A 17,778-nucleotide genomic window follows, 5' to 3' on the forward strand; every position below is an offset into this window, starting at 1 on the left:
AGGGGGTATCCAGTAGTACTAGTACTGCTCCTGTTATTAAAAGGAGAACAAACTTGAAGATAACATAGACGATAAAGAGATGTGGAAGAAGTGTACACGACACAACCTGTTACCATGATAAACAGGATTTTAAAAATCACAATGGAAAACAGTATATGTATATACATGTTGAGTTTAATTATCCTCAGAGATATCATAATAGAGTATATATAAATATATGCATACCATTTTCATCAACCTAGGACCTATAGTTCATGAGATATGGAGGAACATTGACACATAAATTAAGGACACGTAAAGTAATACCCAGGTCCCGCAGGCGAGACAAAAACTCATTCAATTTGAACTCAGCATTGATTTTGAAACAAGCCGTAATAAATGACAGAACAACAAAATTGCAACTTTATCATAGGTTGAGTAATCGGGGAACGACTGAGGAAATGTAAAAATTTTCCAGTTTAGGTAGTAGTGAGCTCCAGAAACCCTCATCAAACTCAATCTCTATGATTTTTATGTCTTTCAAAGTGTATAAAACGAAATCGCACTTCCTTAAGTTACGAACGGCCATGAGTCCTTGAACTTGGGTATAGTACTTGTGTGTTTGTTTAAGTCTAATTACCCCATTTTCAATGAAGCAATAAAAATCTCGAGAGTTACACGCTTCAGCAATTGTACTTGTTCTCCACTTATATGGACACTTGATTTCCAATAGTCTTCTATCTTTGCTTGAATGGACAACTCCATCTGGGCTGCCACCGATGTAGCCCTTTCCATTTAATAAATATATACCCTTCTCCATCACAGTAACCTTCTGTTTATATTTCAGTTTTTTGTATGCAACATATCTTTTTCGTGCTATGTTTTCATGTTTTTTACCCCACTGCATAGACTTGATATGGGATAATGATTTAGCGCTATTTTCATGGATGATTTTTTCAACCAATTTTTCCTCACTTGTTGAGGACATACGGGTTTTTATAGAATGAAAAGTCGAACTGGCAGTCAAACGACAGCTTCGAACTCTGTTCCACAAATCATTATCACCCTGACCTCGAGTTTTATACTCGATCTCTTCAACTACCTCGTTTGACATATTATTTAACAAAACAAGGAATTCGGTCGCTGATAATTGCTCATTTTTTATAGTAGTTTTTAAATCTAGATATTGGTCGGATACATTTGCCTCGCGTTTACTAGTGGAGACCTCTTCCCATCTGTGCACATTCAAATCGCTTGCTATTTCTTGTGGTGTTTGAGCCTGGTTTGAGGTGTACTTATCGTGTGTCAAATGAAAGAGGACAGCATTACTTTGCCCTAAACGGTTACATAGGGTTGTTAAAAAATTATTTTTATCTACGACTGGCTGGTCTTTTTGTTTCTGTTTCCCCTTTTCAAAATCTTCATTACCATATTTGATTTTTTTAAATTGCATTTGTTCAACTTTTTTACTGACGGCTTTTCTTTTAGATGGCCTATTCCATTCACATGGTTTTGATGTACTCGGTATGCTCTCTCTTTTACTTGACATGTCCTCAATGGCAAACAAAAGGCCAGATATGTGTGTGCATCCCTCTCCTAATCTGAAAAATGGGGTAATAAACCAATACAAAGTTAGCCCAAAAACTGTTGATTTTTTATACCGACAGGGGCCCACCGAGGTTTGGGGGTCATTTTTTTCAAAAATGTGAAGGAGTATACAAAGAGCTGATAGTCCAAATGTCAATGTCGATTATCATTAATACACATTTCTTGACCCCCATCCATGTTCGTCTGTTTTATATTGCAACTATCTGATTTTCTTTGAGCTTTGGTAATTATTTATTGTGAGAAAAGTGTGACAAAATATGAATCTGACTGCAAATGTTTGAAAAATATTCGACATTTGAAAGGAGGAAGAAAGCAACCAGAAGACTGAGCAGGTTAGGTAGTTCTTAATGTTGTTGCATGAAATCATGCATTTTATTTAGAGTAGAATATTTCTTTAATGGTTAAGAATGGTGCAACCCCTGTCGGTATTGAAATTTAAATCAAGTTCGCCATCCATTTTCCCCAAAAAAGATTTCTTGGTTACCAAGTTAAATGTATTTTAATCATGTTAAAGAATTTTAGGGGAAGATATGTGTAGTATATACACTTAAACTTCACTTGAACGTAAAATGATAAACTCGCATTGTACGAACTGTATGAAAATGTGTAACAAATTGTGTTTTTTCAACTTGTAGGCTAACCCCTACTATAGGCTGACATTAACAAATTTGCGCTGAACAGATATTTTAAACGGGGGTTAGTCTCTGTGTGTTTTCAACCTGTAGGCTAACCCCTACTACAGGCCGACAATAACAAATTTTGCATGATTTTTCAATTTTGCTGAACAGATATTTTAAACGGGGGTTAGTCTGTGTGTGTTTTCAACCAGTAGGCTAACCCCTACTACAGGCTGACATACTAATTAAAGATTATTTCACATAATTTACAGCTATCTTTCAAATTTCATTGCTATAATGATAAGGTACAAGAAACGGAAAAAGATCATTATAAGCGGCTAATATTATTACCCAGCTGGACATGAGCAGCTAGCTTTAACAATCTTGACCGGTTGTTTCTTTGATAGAAGGACCCACTGCCAGTACACTAAATCCTTCTTCATTGACGGAAAACATTTGGACCGTACGTAGCAGACGTCACTTTCATTGTCTATTTCATTGATCATCATCTTGTGGATGTACCCCTCTTTAAAGAAATTAAACCCCCTTATAAACTGGCGATAACAGTTCATTTTTTCCAGGTCTTGCGTCCTGTGACTGCTACTAATAAGATAGCTTTCAACATCATTTTCAGTTCATTAATATTAGGGGTTTCATTCGTGATAGTATCATTTCCTTCAATGTCATTTTCGTTTTCCGAAACACTTCTTGTGGCCGCGAAATTTAATGCAATGTAATCACAAACTCTTTGAGCAATTACGGCCTTATTGCCACTTATCGGCTGTCTGTGCTCTCTTAAAAAGTTTACTATGTCAATCTTTCTAAACGTTAAAATGTCTTCATATGTTGTTTTTGCCGTGAAACAACTCATTTTAGTTAACCATAGTTTGTTTTGAATTTTACCGCTGTGGAACTTTAACCGGAAATATTTTATACCCACTATAAAGGGCGACAACTCTGTTTATGAACGATAACTCTGTTGCACGAAAAGACCCTATAAAATCGTAAAAAGGGGAATTTCTTCTATATCATCCGTTATTTCCCTTTTATCAGAATACCGTAGTTCAATCAAGCTTTTGTGTGACACAGTACAATAATATAGTATCTTAGCTTCGAAATGAGCCCACGTAATAAATATTTGAACTTTTCTAAGTCAAATGAGGTGAAAAGTTGCCACCCCAACCCTTAAAAAATATTCATCATGAACCCAAATGTTAATTATTGATATATAAACGATGTACAATAGACAAGTTGGGTACTATTGTTTTAATCATCGATGTATCCAGCATATCTTATCATTTCAGGCGCGTATTTTTCAGTTTCAATACGACAATAATGAGTTTTTTCATAAAAAGGGGAATTTTCGGACATTCATTTTTCCTTCCATTTCATCTATAATTGGCATTTTTTTTTCAAATATCGTGCTTCAAATAAGATTTTGTATATTCAAATACAATCAATAGTGTCCTAGCTTTGTAATGAGCCCAAGTAATAAATATTTGAACTTTTCCAAGTCCAAGTGAAAAATTGCCACCCCCACCCATTAAAAGAATACCTAACAATGAACCAAAATGTTAATTTTTAGCACATAATTGATGTAAAAAAAGACACGTTGGGTACTATTGTTTTAATTAACGATGTATTTAACATATCTACTCATTTCAGGCGAGTTATTTTCAGTTTCAATGTGACAATAATGAGTTTTCATAAAATGGGGAATTTTTCGGATTTTCATATTTTCAAAATTATGTTTTTATTGTCTCGAAGACTACAAAATACTCAAAAAGGGAAGCTTAAGAATAAAATAGTATATCATGCATTTTAGCACGCGCATATATATATATTAAATATCACAGTTTTACCATGGCATGCATGTATCCAACACCATTTAAAAAATGCTAATTTACCACATACGAATTCTTGGTTTTTCACGGAAATTTTAGTGGGTATGGGGTACCATTCTTTCGGCTATATGACTTGGAATACGTTAAAGTATGCATTGCCCTGGCTCATTAGAATGCTTTGATGCTACATGGCTGTGTTCGTATGTGCAAAAGTGTGTTTGAAGTAGGGTACTTGAAAAAATATGCAAATTAATATTGAAATGGAAGAAAATATGAAATTCCGAAAATTCCTCTTTTTATGAAAAACCTATTATTGTCATATTGAAATTGAAGAATACGCACCTGAAATGAGCAGGTGTGTTGAATACATCGACAATTAAAACAATAGTACTCAACATATCTTTTGTACACCGTTTATATGCCAAAAATTAACATTTTAATGTTGAGGCATTTTTTTCATGGGTTGGGGTGGCAATTTTTCACCTAACTTGACTTAGAAAAGTTCAAAATATTTATTACTTGGGCTCATTTTGAAGCTAAGACACTATATTAATGAATCGTAATATACAAAAGCTTCTTTGAACTACGGTAATCTGAATAAAAATAAACAATATTGGGTGATGTAGAAGAAAATTCTGAAATTTTGAAAATTCCCCTTTTTCCGAATTCATAGTAATTGTCACCCTAAAAGAAAAATCTAAGCGCCTGAATTGATCAGATATGTTGGGAACATCATTATCCTAATTATGAATGCCTAAAATATGAGTTCTACAATGTCAGTATGCTGTGAATAAGAATTCTGTTTGATACTGAGACCAGTTTTCTAGGGGGAGCGGTAATATTTTCAACACTTTTTTAAAAATCCGTTCTTGAAAAAAATTCTTTCTTGGTTTATTTTTGTAGGAAATTAAATATCTATCGAGTAGTACCAAATTTGAGACGTTTTAGTCGAGTAATAAGTTGTTGATTCGAATTTATGTGACTTTTGACCGAAAAATCGAAAATCCCATTTTTCGCATTTTTTGATAAATTCTGACTACGAAAATCACCTAAAATCATCAAAAGAAGCCCAGAAGTATAAATTGTTATAATACTAAACAGAAAATACCAAATAAGCCATTTTTTACTGAAGCATAAATACTCTAGGGCTTTTGGCATTGAAAAATAAGTCAATTTAAGCGAGTTTTCGGCTGGGCAGAGGTACATTGTTTTAGTTTACCGCAAAACCCTAAACGTTACCGCAACATTTTTGGTACCATTGTAAAGCTGAGACATTGGGCTACACGATAGTGTCTAAATTTGTTTAGTTTGTTTACCCATACTATCCGAACGATGACCGCATATTCTTTTGTTTAATCGTTCTTGTGTTTCACCGGCATATATTAGACCGCATAAGTTGCATTCTAATCCATATATTAAGTTTGTTGATTTACAACTTAAATCATCGTGACTTCTTATATGGAAGGTTTTGTTTGTAAGAGAACTAGAGAAGTAAGAGTCGGTTATAAGAATGTTGCATGCTATGAATTTTAATACCACATTTTGATATAATACAATGTGGATCGTCATCGTTGTAGTCAAATATATCATTTAAAGTGATGGAACATGGTTTGATTATTTTGAAATAGTCAGAATTTTTGTACTGGAATAGATGGTCTGCAGGCTGAACGTGTGATTGGGTACTTTTGGATGGAATGGTCTGGGCACTATCCATACCAGATGTGAGCGTGCTAAGATTCCCATCTGGGGATTTCTTTACTTTTGATCGAAAATCAGCAGTCGCCAGAGCTGTAGATTTGCAAAGCCTTTTAACATCTGCAATTATCTCTTACACTACCGCAGGAAAAGAGTACCATCGGCATATCCCGTTCACAGGGGCTTGCTCCCACTATCAAATATGATTGATTGATTGATTATTGGGGTTTAACGCCCGATGCAGCCACCACTAATATATAACATATACAGGGGGTGATCCCTGATGTGAAGGTGCCTTGCTTCAACTCATTTTTGTCAATGAAGCCACGACAGTGGCTGAAATTGGCCTAGGAATCACATCTTGCTAAATATCATAATTTGCGGTGGCACTCACATGCATCCGCGATCAATACCATTGAGAATGGAAAAGAGTGAAACGTGAAATGGAAAGGAGTAAAAATAACCATGAAATTGATAGTTAACCAAACAACATGCAAGGGAAATTTAACATCTTCCATTTCATTTAGAAATCCGTGTAATATTTACGTACTATTTAATGACTTGTTTCTTCGGATTATTGATCATGTGACAGTCACCGGTCATCTCATGCGTATAAATATCTCACGAGACCTTAGAAGAAATGTTTCTGAAGCTAAAGGGGACGGGAAATAGTTTGATTAAATAAGGTGGGTTACTGCACGAAAGCACTCCCTAATGTAGACACAATTCTTTCATTACAGATACTATTTGCGAACAAGTTTTGATTATCTTGAGGGAAAGAATGCATATTTTTTTTCTGTATCTGTAGCTCCCGCTAGTACCCATCTGGGATTTCTCCAGTTGAGCATCATGACAAATCTAAATATATTCTTTTATTTGCCTGACAATTTTTAGATGTAGACTTAAAATAGCTGAAATAGTATTTGAGAGACAAAGTTGTATATATTTTAATATTGAAGGGAAAATGAATCCTTTTTTTCTGCCAGTCAACCCTCTAGTACAGTACTTTCGCGTCACCCCGCATGCATCTCATCAGACGAGCATCATGTCAAATCTTCTGCATTAATCCTGTTTAATTTTTTATATAATTGATGTACAATATTTGTAAAATGTTATTTGTACTCTGTTATTTTATGATAAATAGATATGAATCTATCCTGAGCTCATAGTCCTGATAATTTACCCTTTTTTGCTGTGTAATGTATGACTAAATTATCAGTAAAAAGAACCAATTTTACCGCGTTGGCTATCTTTTTTTTTTTTTTTTTTGATATATAAGACTTGTTTACAATGTGTTTCTTGTAAACAGTACAAAAACCTAGTTTCAATTGATGTATTCATATCATTGTTTGTCATCTTAATACATATATACATATTTACAATTAACAACACATGTTGAAAACTGTGTAACGTACTTGTTTTTGTCTAAGTTTAGAATAGATAGTACAAATGTTATTTACCAAAAGTTTTCAGTTTCTGTTTATTTAGAATATTTTGACAGTATTGCATTTAATAGACATGGGACTTGCTAGTTATCTAATTTAATCATTAAACAAATATATGGGGTCCAGTAGTACTGACAAATACAAGTTGTTTGGATGACATGAAAATACAGATTGTTTCTATCACAGTCTTGAATACCCTTTTTGCGTCTCTCAGGACTGCTCCATTTTATGACTCTGTTAGTAACTCTATTCAGTAGAGGTGAAAGAACCTTGGTTTTGGGTGAACTACTATGTTGATGCTTTGGTCTGATTGTATGGTCATAATTCATTTTGAAAGTAACTAGACAACACTATGTAGTGAAGTGGTATAAAAAAAGGAAAAAAAAACACGGAAGAGTGAATTAACATGTATATTTTTAAATGTGTATCGTCAAAGTAAGAAAATGTTGTGAGTCATTTTCCCCAATTCGTCTTGTCAACTCAAGAAGCCATGACTGCTCAGCTAATAAACGGTCTTCTAAAAGAAAGAATGGTAAAAATATTACTTTCCCTAGGTTAAAATATTACAATCCTTTTTTATGATTAGAAATGTGATTGTGCAGTAAGAAACGGAGCAAATTAAGAAGGCTTCATTGACTCAGTACTTCAGTACTTTGATTTTTTCACATAAAATCGAATATATCATTAGTTACTGCTCAGCAATCACTTGACAAATGGAGAATCTTATGAATAAACACATATATAGGTATCACCATTAAATATTTTTAATTAAATCATTGTGTTGAATATTCAAACTACAATCGCTTAGACCGAAAGTGAAACTACTGCGTCCTTGACATGGGCTAGACAAATCCTTCAGTGACATTATGTGTAAGAATCAGGCAATGAGTGGTACAACATTATTCTTAACTTGGTCTTTTTCAACTTAAATACATCCAATACATCTAATCATGAAGCAGCTGTGACTCAGATTTTTGCCCGCTTATAGGGAAAAAGTGTGAGAAAACTCCTAACATTTTTCCATGGTGCATTTCAACTAAATTTGGCCTATCAATATCTTACAAAGGCAAACTTTACACTTTGGTGGTCATTTCTGAAGGTTATTGGGTATAAATACTTCGATAATGTAATAAAATCTCTGTGTTTTTTCTTCATGTGCCACAAATTATTCACATTTCGCATGTTTCTTAGACGGAGAAGTACTTTATTGCGATAACACTAGGAAAATAAATTTTCCCGCGATTTCTATTGCCAGGGTCCCAGTAGTTTCACTTTCGGTCCTACCGATTGTAGAATTATGGAGTTTGAATGTTCAAATCATTGTGTTGATTTTAATTAGTAGTATTTGATGGTGATGCCTGTGTTTATTAGATTCATTATTTGTCAAGTGATTTCTGACCAGTAAATAGTGATATATACGAATTTATTTGAAAAAAAAGGAATTGAAGCAAGGCATCCCCACCCTCATATCAGGGACCACCCTTGTATAGGTTATTATACTAGTGGGGATGCATATTTGATAGTGGGAGCAAGCCCCTGTGGTTGAAGCGAGGAACCCCCGCATCTGGGATCACCCTTGAATAGGTTATATACTATTGGGGCTGCATATTTGATAGTGGGGCAAGCCCGTTGTTAGAGGAGGCTGGGGTTTGAGGGTCGCTGATTGAGGCCATCAAGAAAGTGGGGTTCAAGGGGCAATGCCCTTCAGCGGATATATTTGTTTTCATGTAGGACACAAACGTTTACCTTTCCCGGGAGTTTTGGAATGTAAATTCTTGGATATAAATGTAATAAAAAAGAAACTGTTTTTTTTTTGGGATTTTTTGCCGTCTCTTTTTAAAACATTATTCCATTATTGTTCTATTCTGCTTTGAATGCAAGGTGGAATCCCTCCACACGAAATAGGCATAACTTCTGGAATTCAAAATCAAATAGTAGTCCCCTATATTTGCGATCCCTCTAAATATGTCCCGTTTTTCGTTGATGTTGAAATTTGATGTAAAAGCGAAATAATAAATCATACTTGTGATAATGGATACAATGTATTTATTTGCAAATTCGACGCGGATTACATACCTGGAAAATGACTGCTCTCTTCAAGTGACAACAAAATTCTAAGTTTTCCCAGGGAATATAATTATTAGACTAAGACAAATACCTGTTTTCGTCGACCATGAATCCAGAAATGAGATACATACTGTGCATCGTGATATTTCATGTTTGAAAAACTTAATATAAATAAACATTCCTGTTTATTCGAGTTATTCTATTTAGAAAATATTTTTTTGAATGTTGCCGAAATTCTAAGGAAAGCAGTTGCCTCAACGGTAGCTACGGCCCTAAAAGTTGCCTTGATTTCATGATAGTAAGATGGAAATTTCATCCGTTACGGAATGACAGAATAACAGATGCTGGTAAAAATAGTATAACCCCTTCTCCCAAGAAAATGGGGTTTAATGACGTTGATTTAGGCAGAAGCCAAGACACCACGTTAGGGGGAAACCAAATCCACGAAGCTTTACAAATAAGCTGGTATTTACGTGCTTTGAATCATTTCAGATAGTTTGTTATCTACTTTATGATCAAAGTGGTGAAATGCTTAAACCAAACATACCCATCTGTATTTTAAACAAAATGAATGTGTAAACTTCATTCAAGGATGGGTGTAATATTTAGCAGCAGTCTTCATAAAAACCAGACAAGAGGTGATTTATGCATGTCAAAAACCCACCAAACTCAGTTTTATTTCTTGTTCAGAAACTGTTATAGATCACATAACAAGTCTCAGTTTTTCAGTTGGGGGTTGAGGTTTTGAGATAAACTTTATATAGACTGTACATGAAATAAGCACTTTGCAAGAGTTATCGTTCTTGTTTGGTTTAGTTGATTTTATTGGGAAGTTAAAGTGTAGTTTTCTTAAAAGTACAGTTCTAAATACAGAAAGGACTAATGTCACATAAAACTAGTATATGTAGACCAAAAAAGAATGTCTGATCCATGGGTTTTTCTACACCATGAATCACCTTACCATAGACAGTGTCTGAATTTTATATGGAATGGTACTTAAATAAAATCAACTGAAGATCACATGGTACCATGCTTACAATAAGACCGAAATGTCACATATTTTAAAAACCTCTCACACTGCATAAATACAAGTCAACAAAGTATTTAATAATTTATTGCAAGGCATACATTTGATATACCCTTTTGATAAAATTTATGTAAGTATAAATATATGTACAGAATGCATATATAATGAAAAAAGTCTTCCCAATACAAATTAATAAATCCATGAAAGAAGCTCAATCTGAATTTTTATTCATCTAAAGAGTAAGACCCTAATTCAATATTTCCAAGACTGTTTTTACCCAACTGAAGAAATTTCCAAATTTAACACATACACTAAAGACAGTATACAAATTGCAACATAAAAGCAAAATATACAAATATACAAACTAGCAATATCACATGGCAATAGTAACGCCAACTTAACCATTGACGGCAACAGCAAATCCAACTTGACCATTGACAGCAATAGTAAAGCCAACTTAATCAATCATTTACGGTAACAAAATCTGCTGGTCTTAGTTTGACAAATACTTTGAGACAGACTTTTAGAAAGGGAAAATACATGACTTCCATTTAGATTACATGTATTTATTAAAATATATTCATTTCCCATAGTTATAGATGGTGGTTTAAGTGGCACTCCATTTGCTATTCTATAATAGAAGCAGCACCTATTTCAACTTATTTCACCTGCTACCACCATAATTTTCTGAAATCCTTTCAACATTTTAATTACATAAGAGTGTACTATGACTGGGGAGAAACAAAGACAGATGAACAAAAGGTAAAAAACATCTTAATCTAAATCATTTTTGTATTGAAATATATTATTCTAATATTTTTGGACAGAAAACCTGACCCTACCAGTAGTTCCAACAAAATCTTGAAATCTAAGCTAGAATTGCAGACTATCTTCCTGATTTGTACAGAAAAAAAAGCACGTGTTAGCACCAATAATAAACCATTTATTTCTTGGCTCACAAATAAAATCATAATTCAAATGAAATGATCAGTAACAAAGGATAATTAAAACAACAGAAAGTTAGATAACAGAAGGAATTCTTTTGTAAAACAGCTATCTTAAAATAATACTGAATTTTGACTTGCTTTTATCCTTTGGTAAAGTAAGTACTTTATAGGTTAACAAAATAATTCCTAATGTTTCTTTCTTTGTTTCAACATATATACTGTACATTCACTGTACAACAGATTGTCAACCCATCATATGTAGATGAAAACCAAAAAGAACCAAAAGTATTGAAATTTTTTGGTAAAGTATTGTATTAATGTTGAGCCAACATCTTCTATATATTCATTTGATTTGTTCTAATCACTAACAGGAATGGTATTTCATGTCATAATTGCTGCTTAGTTCTGTCCTGAAAAAAGGATAATAAATTTCATTTTATTCTATAAGCAACACTGACTATATGGACAAGTTTGGAAAATACACAAGTGGCAATCTTGAAACGAGCAACAGTGATTCAGAATTACAAAAATGTGCCAATAATTTCGCAAATAAATAAAAGGCAATCCTCATAGGAATAGCTTTTGTATTCATGAAATACATGTAATACACAAAGCTAAGTCTAACATTTGTCCTACTATACATTTATGATTGACTTATGAAATGATGTGTTATGAAATTTTTCAGTGAAATATTAAAGCAATCAGTATAAAGCTTTTAGTCAACATTGTTGTAAAAACAAATACAAAAAATGTTGAATAAGTTTGGTCAAATTGCATCTGAAGATGTGTGCATTCACTTCATCCATTGTTTCAAAAAGCAAACTGACATACCTACATAAATATCTCCCTCAAAATCGTTTCAGAAATTCTTCAGCACTTAATCTGGCTCGTGAATTCAAGGCAATTTTCATTTCACTTATTTCTTTATCGATTTCCTCCATGAAATGAATTATAAAGTCTACAAGTTTATGTTTGAACATTTGTTCTGTGTGCACATTGGTAATAAGGAAACTAATATCATATCCCTGGAAATAAAAATCAAACAATCATAAAAATTCTGCAACAAATAAATAAAAATTACAATGCTTATGATAATTATTGATTTCATTTAAACTTTTTACATGGCATCATTAATTTTTTTTCAAAGAAAACTGGTAAGAAAAGTAAACATGCTAATTTCAACATCATGGACTGAAAGCAAAGGTGTCAAATATTTCATATACAATATTCTAAAAGTATTGATATACAGTGCATGAATGAACCTATGATCCTACGATAAAAAAGAATAAAAAAACTGGACAGTCTTCTTGCATTGATTATTAGCTTAGTTCATTTTAAAGGGTTAATACACATACTAGTGTCTGCATTGTAAAAGTACTGATGAAAGAAGTTGAGCTAGATTTGTATACATAAGACATATACTATTTTCTTCTCAAGGGGATGGAGGCTTCTGGACAAAACTTTCAACAGCAGTCTAAGTTAAAATTTTTATTTGAAAATCCATATTGTTAAGTAATACCAGGAATATTAATTTTTTTTTCTGTCCATGGCTCAGTAAATTGAATATTTTTTTTTTTCTCCAAAAGTCTGAAGCCTCCTCCTTTACAAAATGGTTAGTGCCTAACAATGGTAAACCTAGAAGAATGACAAAATTTTAAAAAATTCAATTCCTTTAACACTCAGGGCTGATGACAACTCTTTCAATCAGCAGCTGACTAATTCCATTAGCTGAATTTGTATTCCTAAGTTCAACATCTCGTAAGTGCTTACCTCTACTGGTTTTCGCCTGAGTATGACAAAATTGTCAGCTCTCTGCATCATGAATCTAGTAAATTTATGACACAGAATTTTCTCGATATCATCAGCCTGAAATTAGATCATTTCATTAATGTGCATGACAAAAAAGTAATTATTCATTTTAAATGCAAACTAGAAGTTTAAACTGAAAATAAATGAAAGACATACATGTATACAGTAACTAACTTGCAAAATACATGTACTAAAAAATAAAACACTGGTTTACATTTGGACTTCAATGAAAACACATACAAACTGAAAACTTAACATGCTAGTGCTTTTCCTATTATTATCTTTTTTTGTGGAAAAATTAAAATTTTTACTTAATAAAATATCTAGCTTGACTCTGGCATAAGGCAACAAATTACTGAATTAATCATAATCATATCAACACAAACAGTTAGGCCAAGTAAACTAAAATGGTAGAATCTCATATAACCGTCACAAAAAATAGGGGGGATTTATCATATCATCACTGTATAGTCATATTGAATATTTCATAATTTGTAACATTAACGTAAAAATAGCTCAGACAACTTACAGTGTTCCAGGATTCCTATTTCCCATTACCCGGGGCAAGTGAAATTTGGGTCAGGGAAAGTTAGGTACTTAGTTACACTTTCCCGTGGCAAGTTGAAAACTTCATATGCTCTAAGGATTTGTTTTGTTAGGAAAGCAGTCATTGACTGTGGGAAAGTTAATTTTATATGGATTTTTCCCGAGGAAACCTCAATTTCTGAAAAATCCTAGAACACTGACTTACCTGTTTGATTGCTATACTGATTCTAAAGGAATTTACTGATCCTTCAATTAATACTTTCTCTTTTTCATTTCTACTTATAACAACTGGTGTCAGAAGTAACTCTTTACTTGATCTGAAATAAAAAAAAATTAATACTGTACATCTTCGTTCATTTATTTATAATAATTTAAAACTATTTTAAGCTATACTTGCTTTGTATTTTATTTGGTTAGTGTATTAAGTGTCTCATCAAGGTCAAATATATAATATTTTAAACTGAATATGTGTTAACTTTATTTTCAAGAAATCCCTTGACCAACAATAGAATTATTTGTAATGAAAATGAAGAAAAAAAATATTAGTAGCCAGTCAGCTCTGAATATTGTATAAGAGTTTTAAAATACTTCAGTTCATCACAGTACAATTTGTAACCAGGTCACCGTCAGTTTGTGCTTCTTTTCTATAGTCCACCTGCATCATCAACCTGCTAGTTACTATCAGTATGTAGGCTAAAATATTTACTTAAAATACAGTGATCATGTATATATGTAGTATTATATACATGTATCAGTACAATACTTTGGACTTACTTGACTTCTACTTCTGGTTTGTTGTGACGTTCTACAACTTGAGAGTTAAAATTCTGTACACAAATTGCAGCGGTAAGTGTGTGCTTAATGGCTGTCAAATATGGCTTTAAAGTGGCAGACTGAAACAAAATATTTAAAAAATGAAAAATAATCACAAAAAACAGTAAAATAACATCTTCAAACAGGGATTGAAAATAGTCTAGACCACAGGCCTACCACACAACAAAAAAATACCTAGACCTGCAAACAAGCCACTAGACTTGATTTCATAGCCTTGATCAAAACCTGAACTGAATAACACAAGGTGGTTTGTTTTTAATAAAAGTGGCAATTCATTCATTTTTGAAGTGTTCTTTGAAGTCTGGATCATTTTAGAGGGTAATTTTTAAAATAAATGTATAGAAGTGATTTAAGCTAATGGACATTGGAACTTTGAAGACAACATAAAATATTATCTTAGAACTTGAAAGGTTGCAAACTTTCAACTGATTAACTTACTATGACACAACAATTTTAATTGCAATGGTGAACACAATTTCATTTATCATCTGGTTCTAACTGCAAGTCAATGTCAGATTCATATTCAGACTCGGAGCTTTCATGGCATGGTGGATATCACTAGCCTTTATGTGTTGTTTAGTCTTCTTGTGTCAATCAAGTGTATCTTTTTTAAGTTATTTGTTCCAGTAATAACTTTGGCGTCACCATCCCCACTAAAGTGTTCACAACAATATTTACAATACATCAATTCCTTTTCCCATTTGTATTGAAGCCATGTGTAGACATTTACCCAATGATTATGAAATGTTTGGTGCCCCTTCGTCGAGTCATACACTTTATTTTGTTCCCTTATTTCATTGTTTTTGAGGATTATTTTTTAGGGGTAGGTTTGGATACCCCTTCAAAGTGTCGCCCCATGTTTACCTTCATTTGGAGCTACTGGGTTACTTCCCACACTTCAAATACTTACCTTTGTGCTATAAGAAAGGCTGAGAAGTTCAAATTTGGTTTACCTTGACCTTAATCAATATCAATGTATGTTTGAAATACACCTCTCAAATTCCTTATGTGTTAAAAGACTGAAATTATGAAACTACTAATTCTGGTTACATTTCGGGAAAATTCTTCTAGACCACTCGACCGGTACAATAAAGCATTTTGCTAGACCATGAATGTCTTTACTAGACACAGGCTAGCGGACCAATAGTAATTTGAAACCCTGTTCTAAGTATTTCAATTTTAATCAAATGTCCAATTGTCCACATCCATTTGTGTTTTTAAATTTGTATAGAGAATGAAAAATATTCTTAATACAATGTAGTACAAAATACTGCTTACATGCAGTGTAATATGTTATCTTTTTCTTTTTTATTTACTGTACATGTACATGTATTTGTCAGACCTTTTGAGTTAACCTTTATTCCATTTTTTTCAGTCAACACTCCACATGACGCTTTTTTCAACAATAAACAGTCAAAGATGAGATTTCTGGACAAAACCCAGGATAAAAAGAAACAAGTTTCAACTTGCACTTGACTCTAGACTATGCAGTGCCAGTGATGAGTCATAAGATAGTTACACAGTTTAAAGTTAAGAAGAGTCCATATTAAAGACTGTTGTTGATAACACATAGTGTAAAGCTTCTGAACGAACAATATTGAAGTAAAAAAAATCATCTATATTTTAGAAGTCTGGTTTAAATGTTACCTTTATTATGTCATATTTTTATCGCTTCTAGGGACTGAAGGAATGTTTGATACCTGTTCCTGTACCTCATGTATCCAAAAACGTATGTTAGCAACTTAGGCATATACCAAAATTCGCTGATAAGACAGAAAAGTAATGTTGTCTATGACCTTTAAGTCCATCTGATTAAGGAAACAATATCTGGAGGCCTTTATTTTTTGTTTTTCTCCCAAAATAACCAAAATAGAATAATCATAAGAAAGATGATTAAGGAAACAATATCTGGAGGCCTTTATTTTTCGTTTTTCTCCCAAAATAACCAAAATAGAATAATTATAAGAAAGATGACAAATTATGATTATGCATGGTACCTACAGCACACCAAAGGCATAATAATTCATTTATCACGGAAGGAAGAGAAGCAACACACAAAATGATGTCTTCTCATTTAAATGTATAGATAAGTAGATCTGTCAAACTTTGTTTTATAATTCAAAAGACCAACTTTTATTTAGGCAAACCTTTTTTCACATCATTGTTGAACTGCTAGTATATACAAATGTATCATCCATGAATGGTATGATTTCAAAATTGGCGAAAACAATTATAAGGAAGCAAATTTGTTTTCTCTCCTGGATGATTACTAAAAAGTATGTTTTAAAAATGTGTTAAGTTGGTGAGATGATTGTGATTGAAAACGAAGAAATGTCGATCTAAGAGAAAAAAAACAGACATGAAGATTGACTTTTATTAGCTTCCGGTTGAATGAAATCAGGAAATGATCAAATTTACTTGACAGCCTCGAGCCTGAGACGATTTACATGATTATTTAATTTTACGTATAATACTAGTACCAATACTTTTACTCTAGTATGTCATGAAATGAAGGGAACTTTCATTAAATGCTTAAAAAACAATATTTAAAATACACCCACCATCTCGCCGAAGTTGCCGAAAACAGGAAGTAAATATGACACATGCGCTCTGAAGTCTTACTAACCAACTACAAGGAAAAACTCCGGAAATTTACTTTTTCACAAGCAGTCCATTTTAAATCATTTATACCGTATATGATGAGGCCGCCGTTTTCCTATATATTTAATGTTATTCATTTTCTAAAAACATAATCAAATGCATTCCTTATCATGTTAAAAAACGAATGAAAATTATTTCTAAATATAGATTAGAACAAGGAGTTAAATCTACTATAAAAAAAAAACTATCCTTAAACAGAATAGCAATATCACAACATGTATTATGAAAATTGATAGATTAATCTCTTGATAGCAGAAAATGTATTTCAAAACCAAAAAAATATATATTTATGTATAGAGTAAATTAAATTAGAAACGCAAAGTCCCTCCCATGACATATAGATATGAAATCTATATGTATCTAACGCTATTTCAAATTCAAACGCATTTCCAAGTATAACTTTTGAAAATGCCAAGTGGTTAATGAAAATGCAATCTCTGTAAGCTTTTGTTGAAAAATAAAACAGTATATTTATTAACAGTAAATATAAAATCGCTTAGGTAATCTATTACTTCACAAAAGCAATGCAGCATTCGAAGCCCAGTTTACTAAGAAAGCGGTTATAGTTCGACTCTGCTTCCAGCATCCTTTTTGATGTTTAAATTACACTTTTTGTTGGTCTGGTCCACTTATATTCAGGAAATTATCGAGAATATTTTTATAGCAGCTAGACTATAAAATTATTTAGTAAATAATAAA

At 32.6% G+C, this 17,778-nt stretch overlaps 1 protein-coding gene and 1 pseudogene across 2 annotated transcripts; both read right to left on the reverse strand.

The window, feature by feature from the left end:
• Positions 1–340: 340 nt before the first annotated feature.
• On the reverse strand, positions 341–3,131 carry LOC148627611 (uncharacterized; annotated as a pseudogene). Its single transcript, XR_015921184.1, has 2 exons — positions 2,556–3,131; positions 341–1,580 (listed from the first exon to the last, which is right to left on the reverse strand). The product of XR_015921184.1 is annotated as an uncharacterized LOC148627611 (transcript).
• Positions 3,132–10,353: 7,222 nt separating this feature from the next.
• Positions 10,354–17,049, reverse strand: LOC148627612 (actin-related protein 2/3 complex subunit 4). The gene is made up of 6 exons (XM_088575856.1): positions 16,980–17,049; positions 14,359–14,477; positions 13,790–13,901; positions 13,000–13,095; positions 12,061–12,254; positions 10,354–11,639 (listed from the first exon to the last, which is right to left on the reverse strand). The coding sequence occupies exons 1-5, from the start codon at positions 16,980–16,982 to the stop codon at positions 12,078–12,080; spliced, it is 507 nt and encodes a 168-aa protein (XP_088431982.1). The 5' UTR covers positions 16,983–17,049; the 3' UTR covers positions 10,354–11,639; positions 12,061–12,077.
• Between the last annotated feature and the right edge of the window lie 729 nt (positions 17,050–17,778).

Source organism: Perna viridis, chromosome 1, assembly GCF_037379345.1.
Source record: "Perna viridis isolate PV_CMFRI_1.1 ecotype Kerala chromosome 1, ASM3737934v1, whole genome shotgun sequence".
Classification (NCBI taxonomy): domain Eukaryota; kingdom Metazoa; phylum Mollusca; class Bivalvia; order Mytilida; family Mytilidae; genus Perna; species Perna viridis.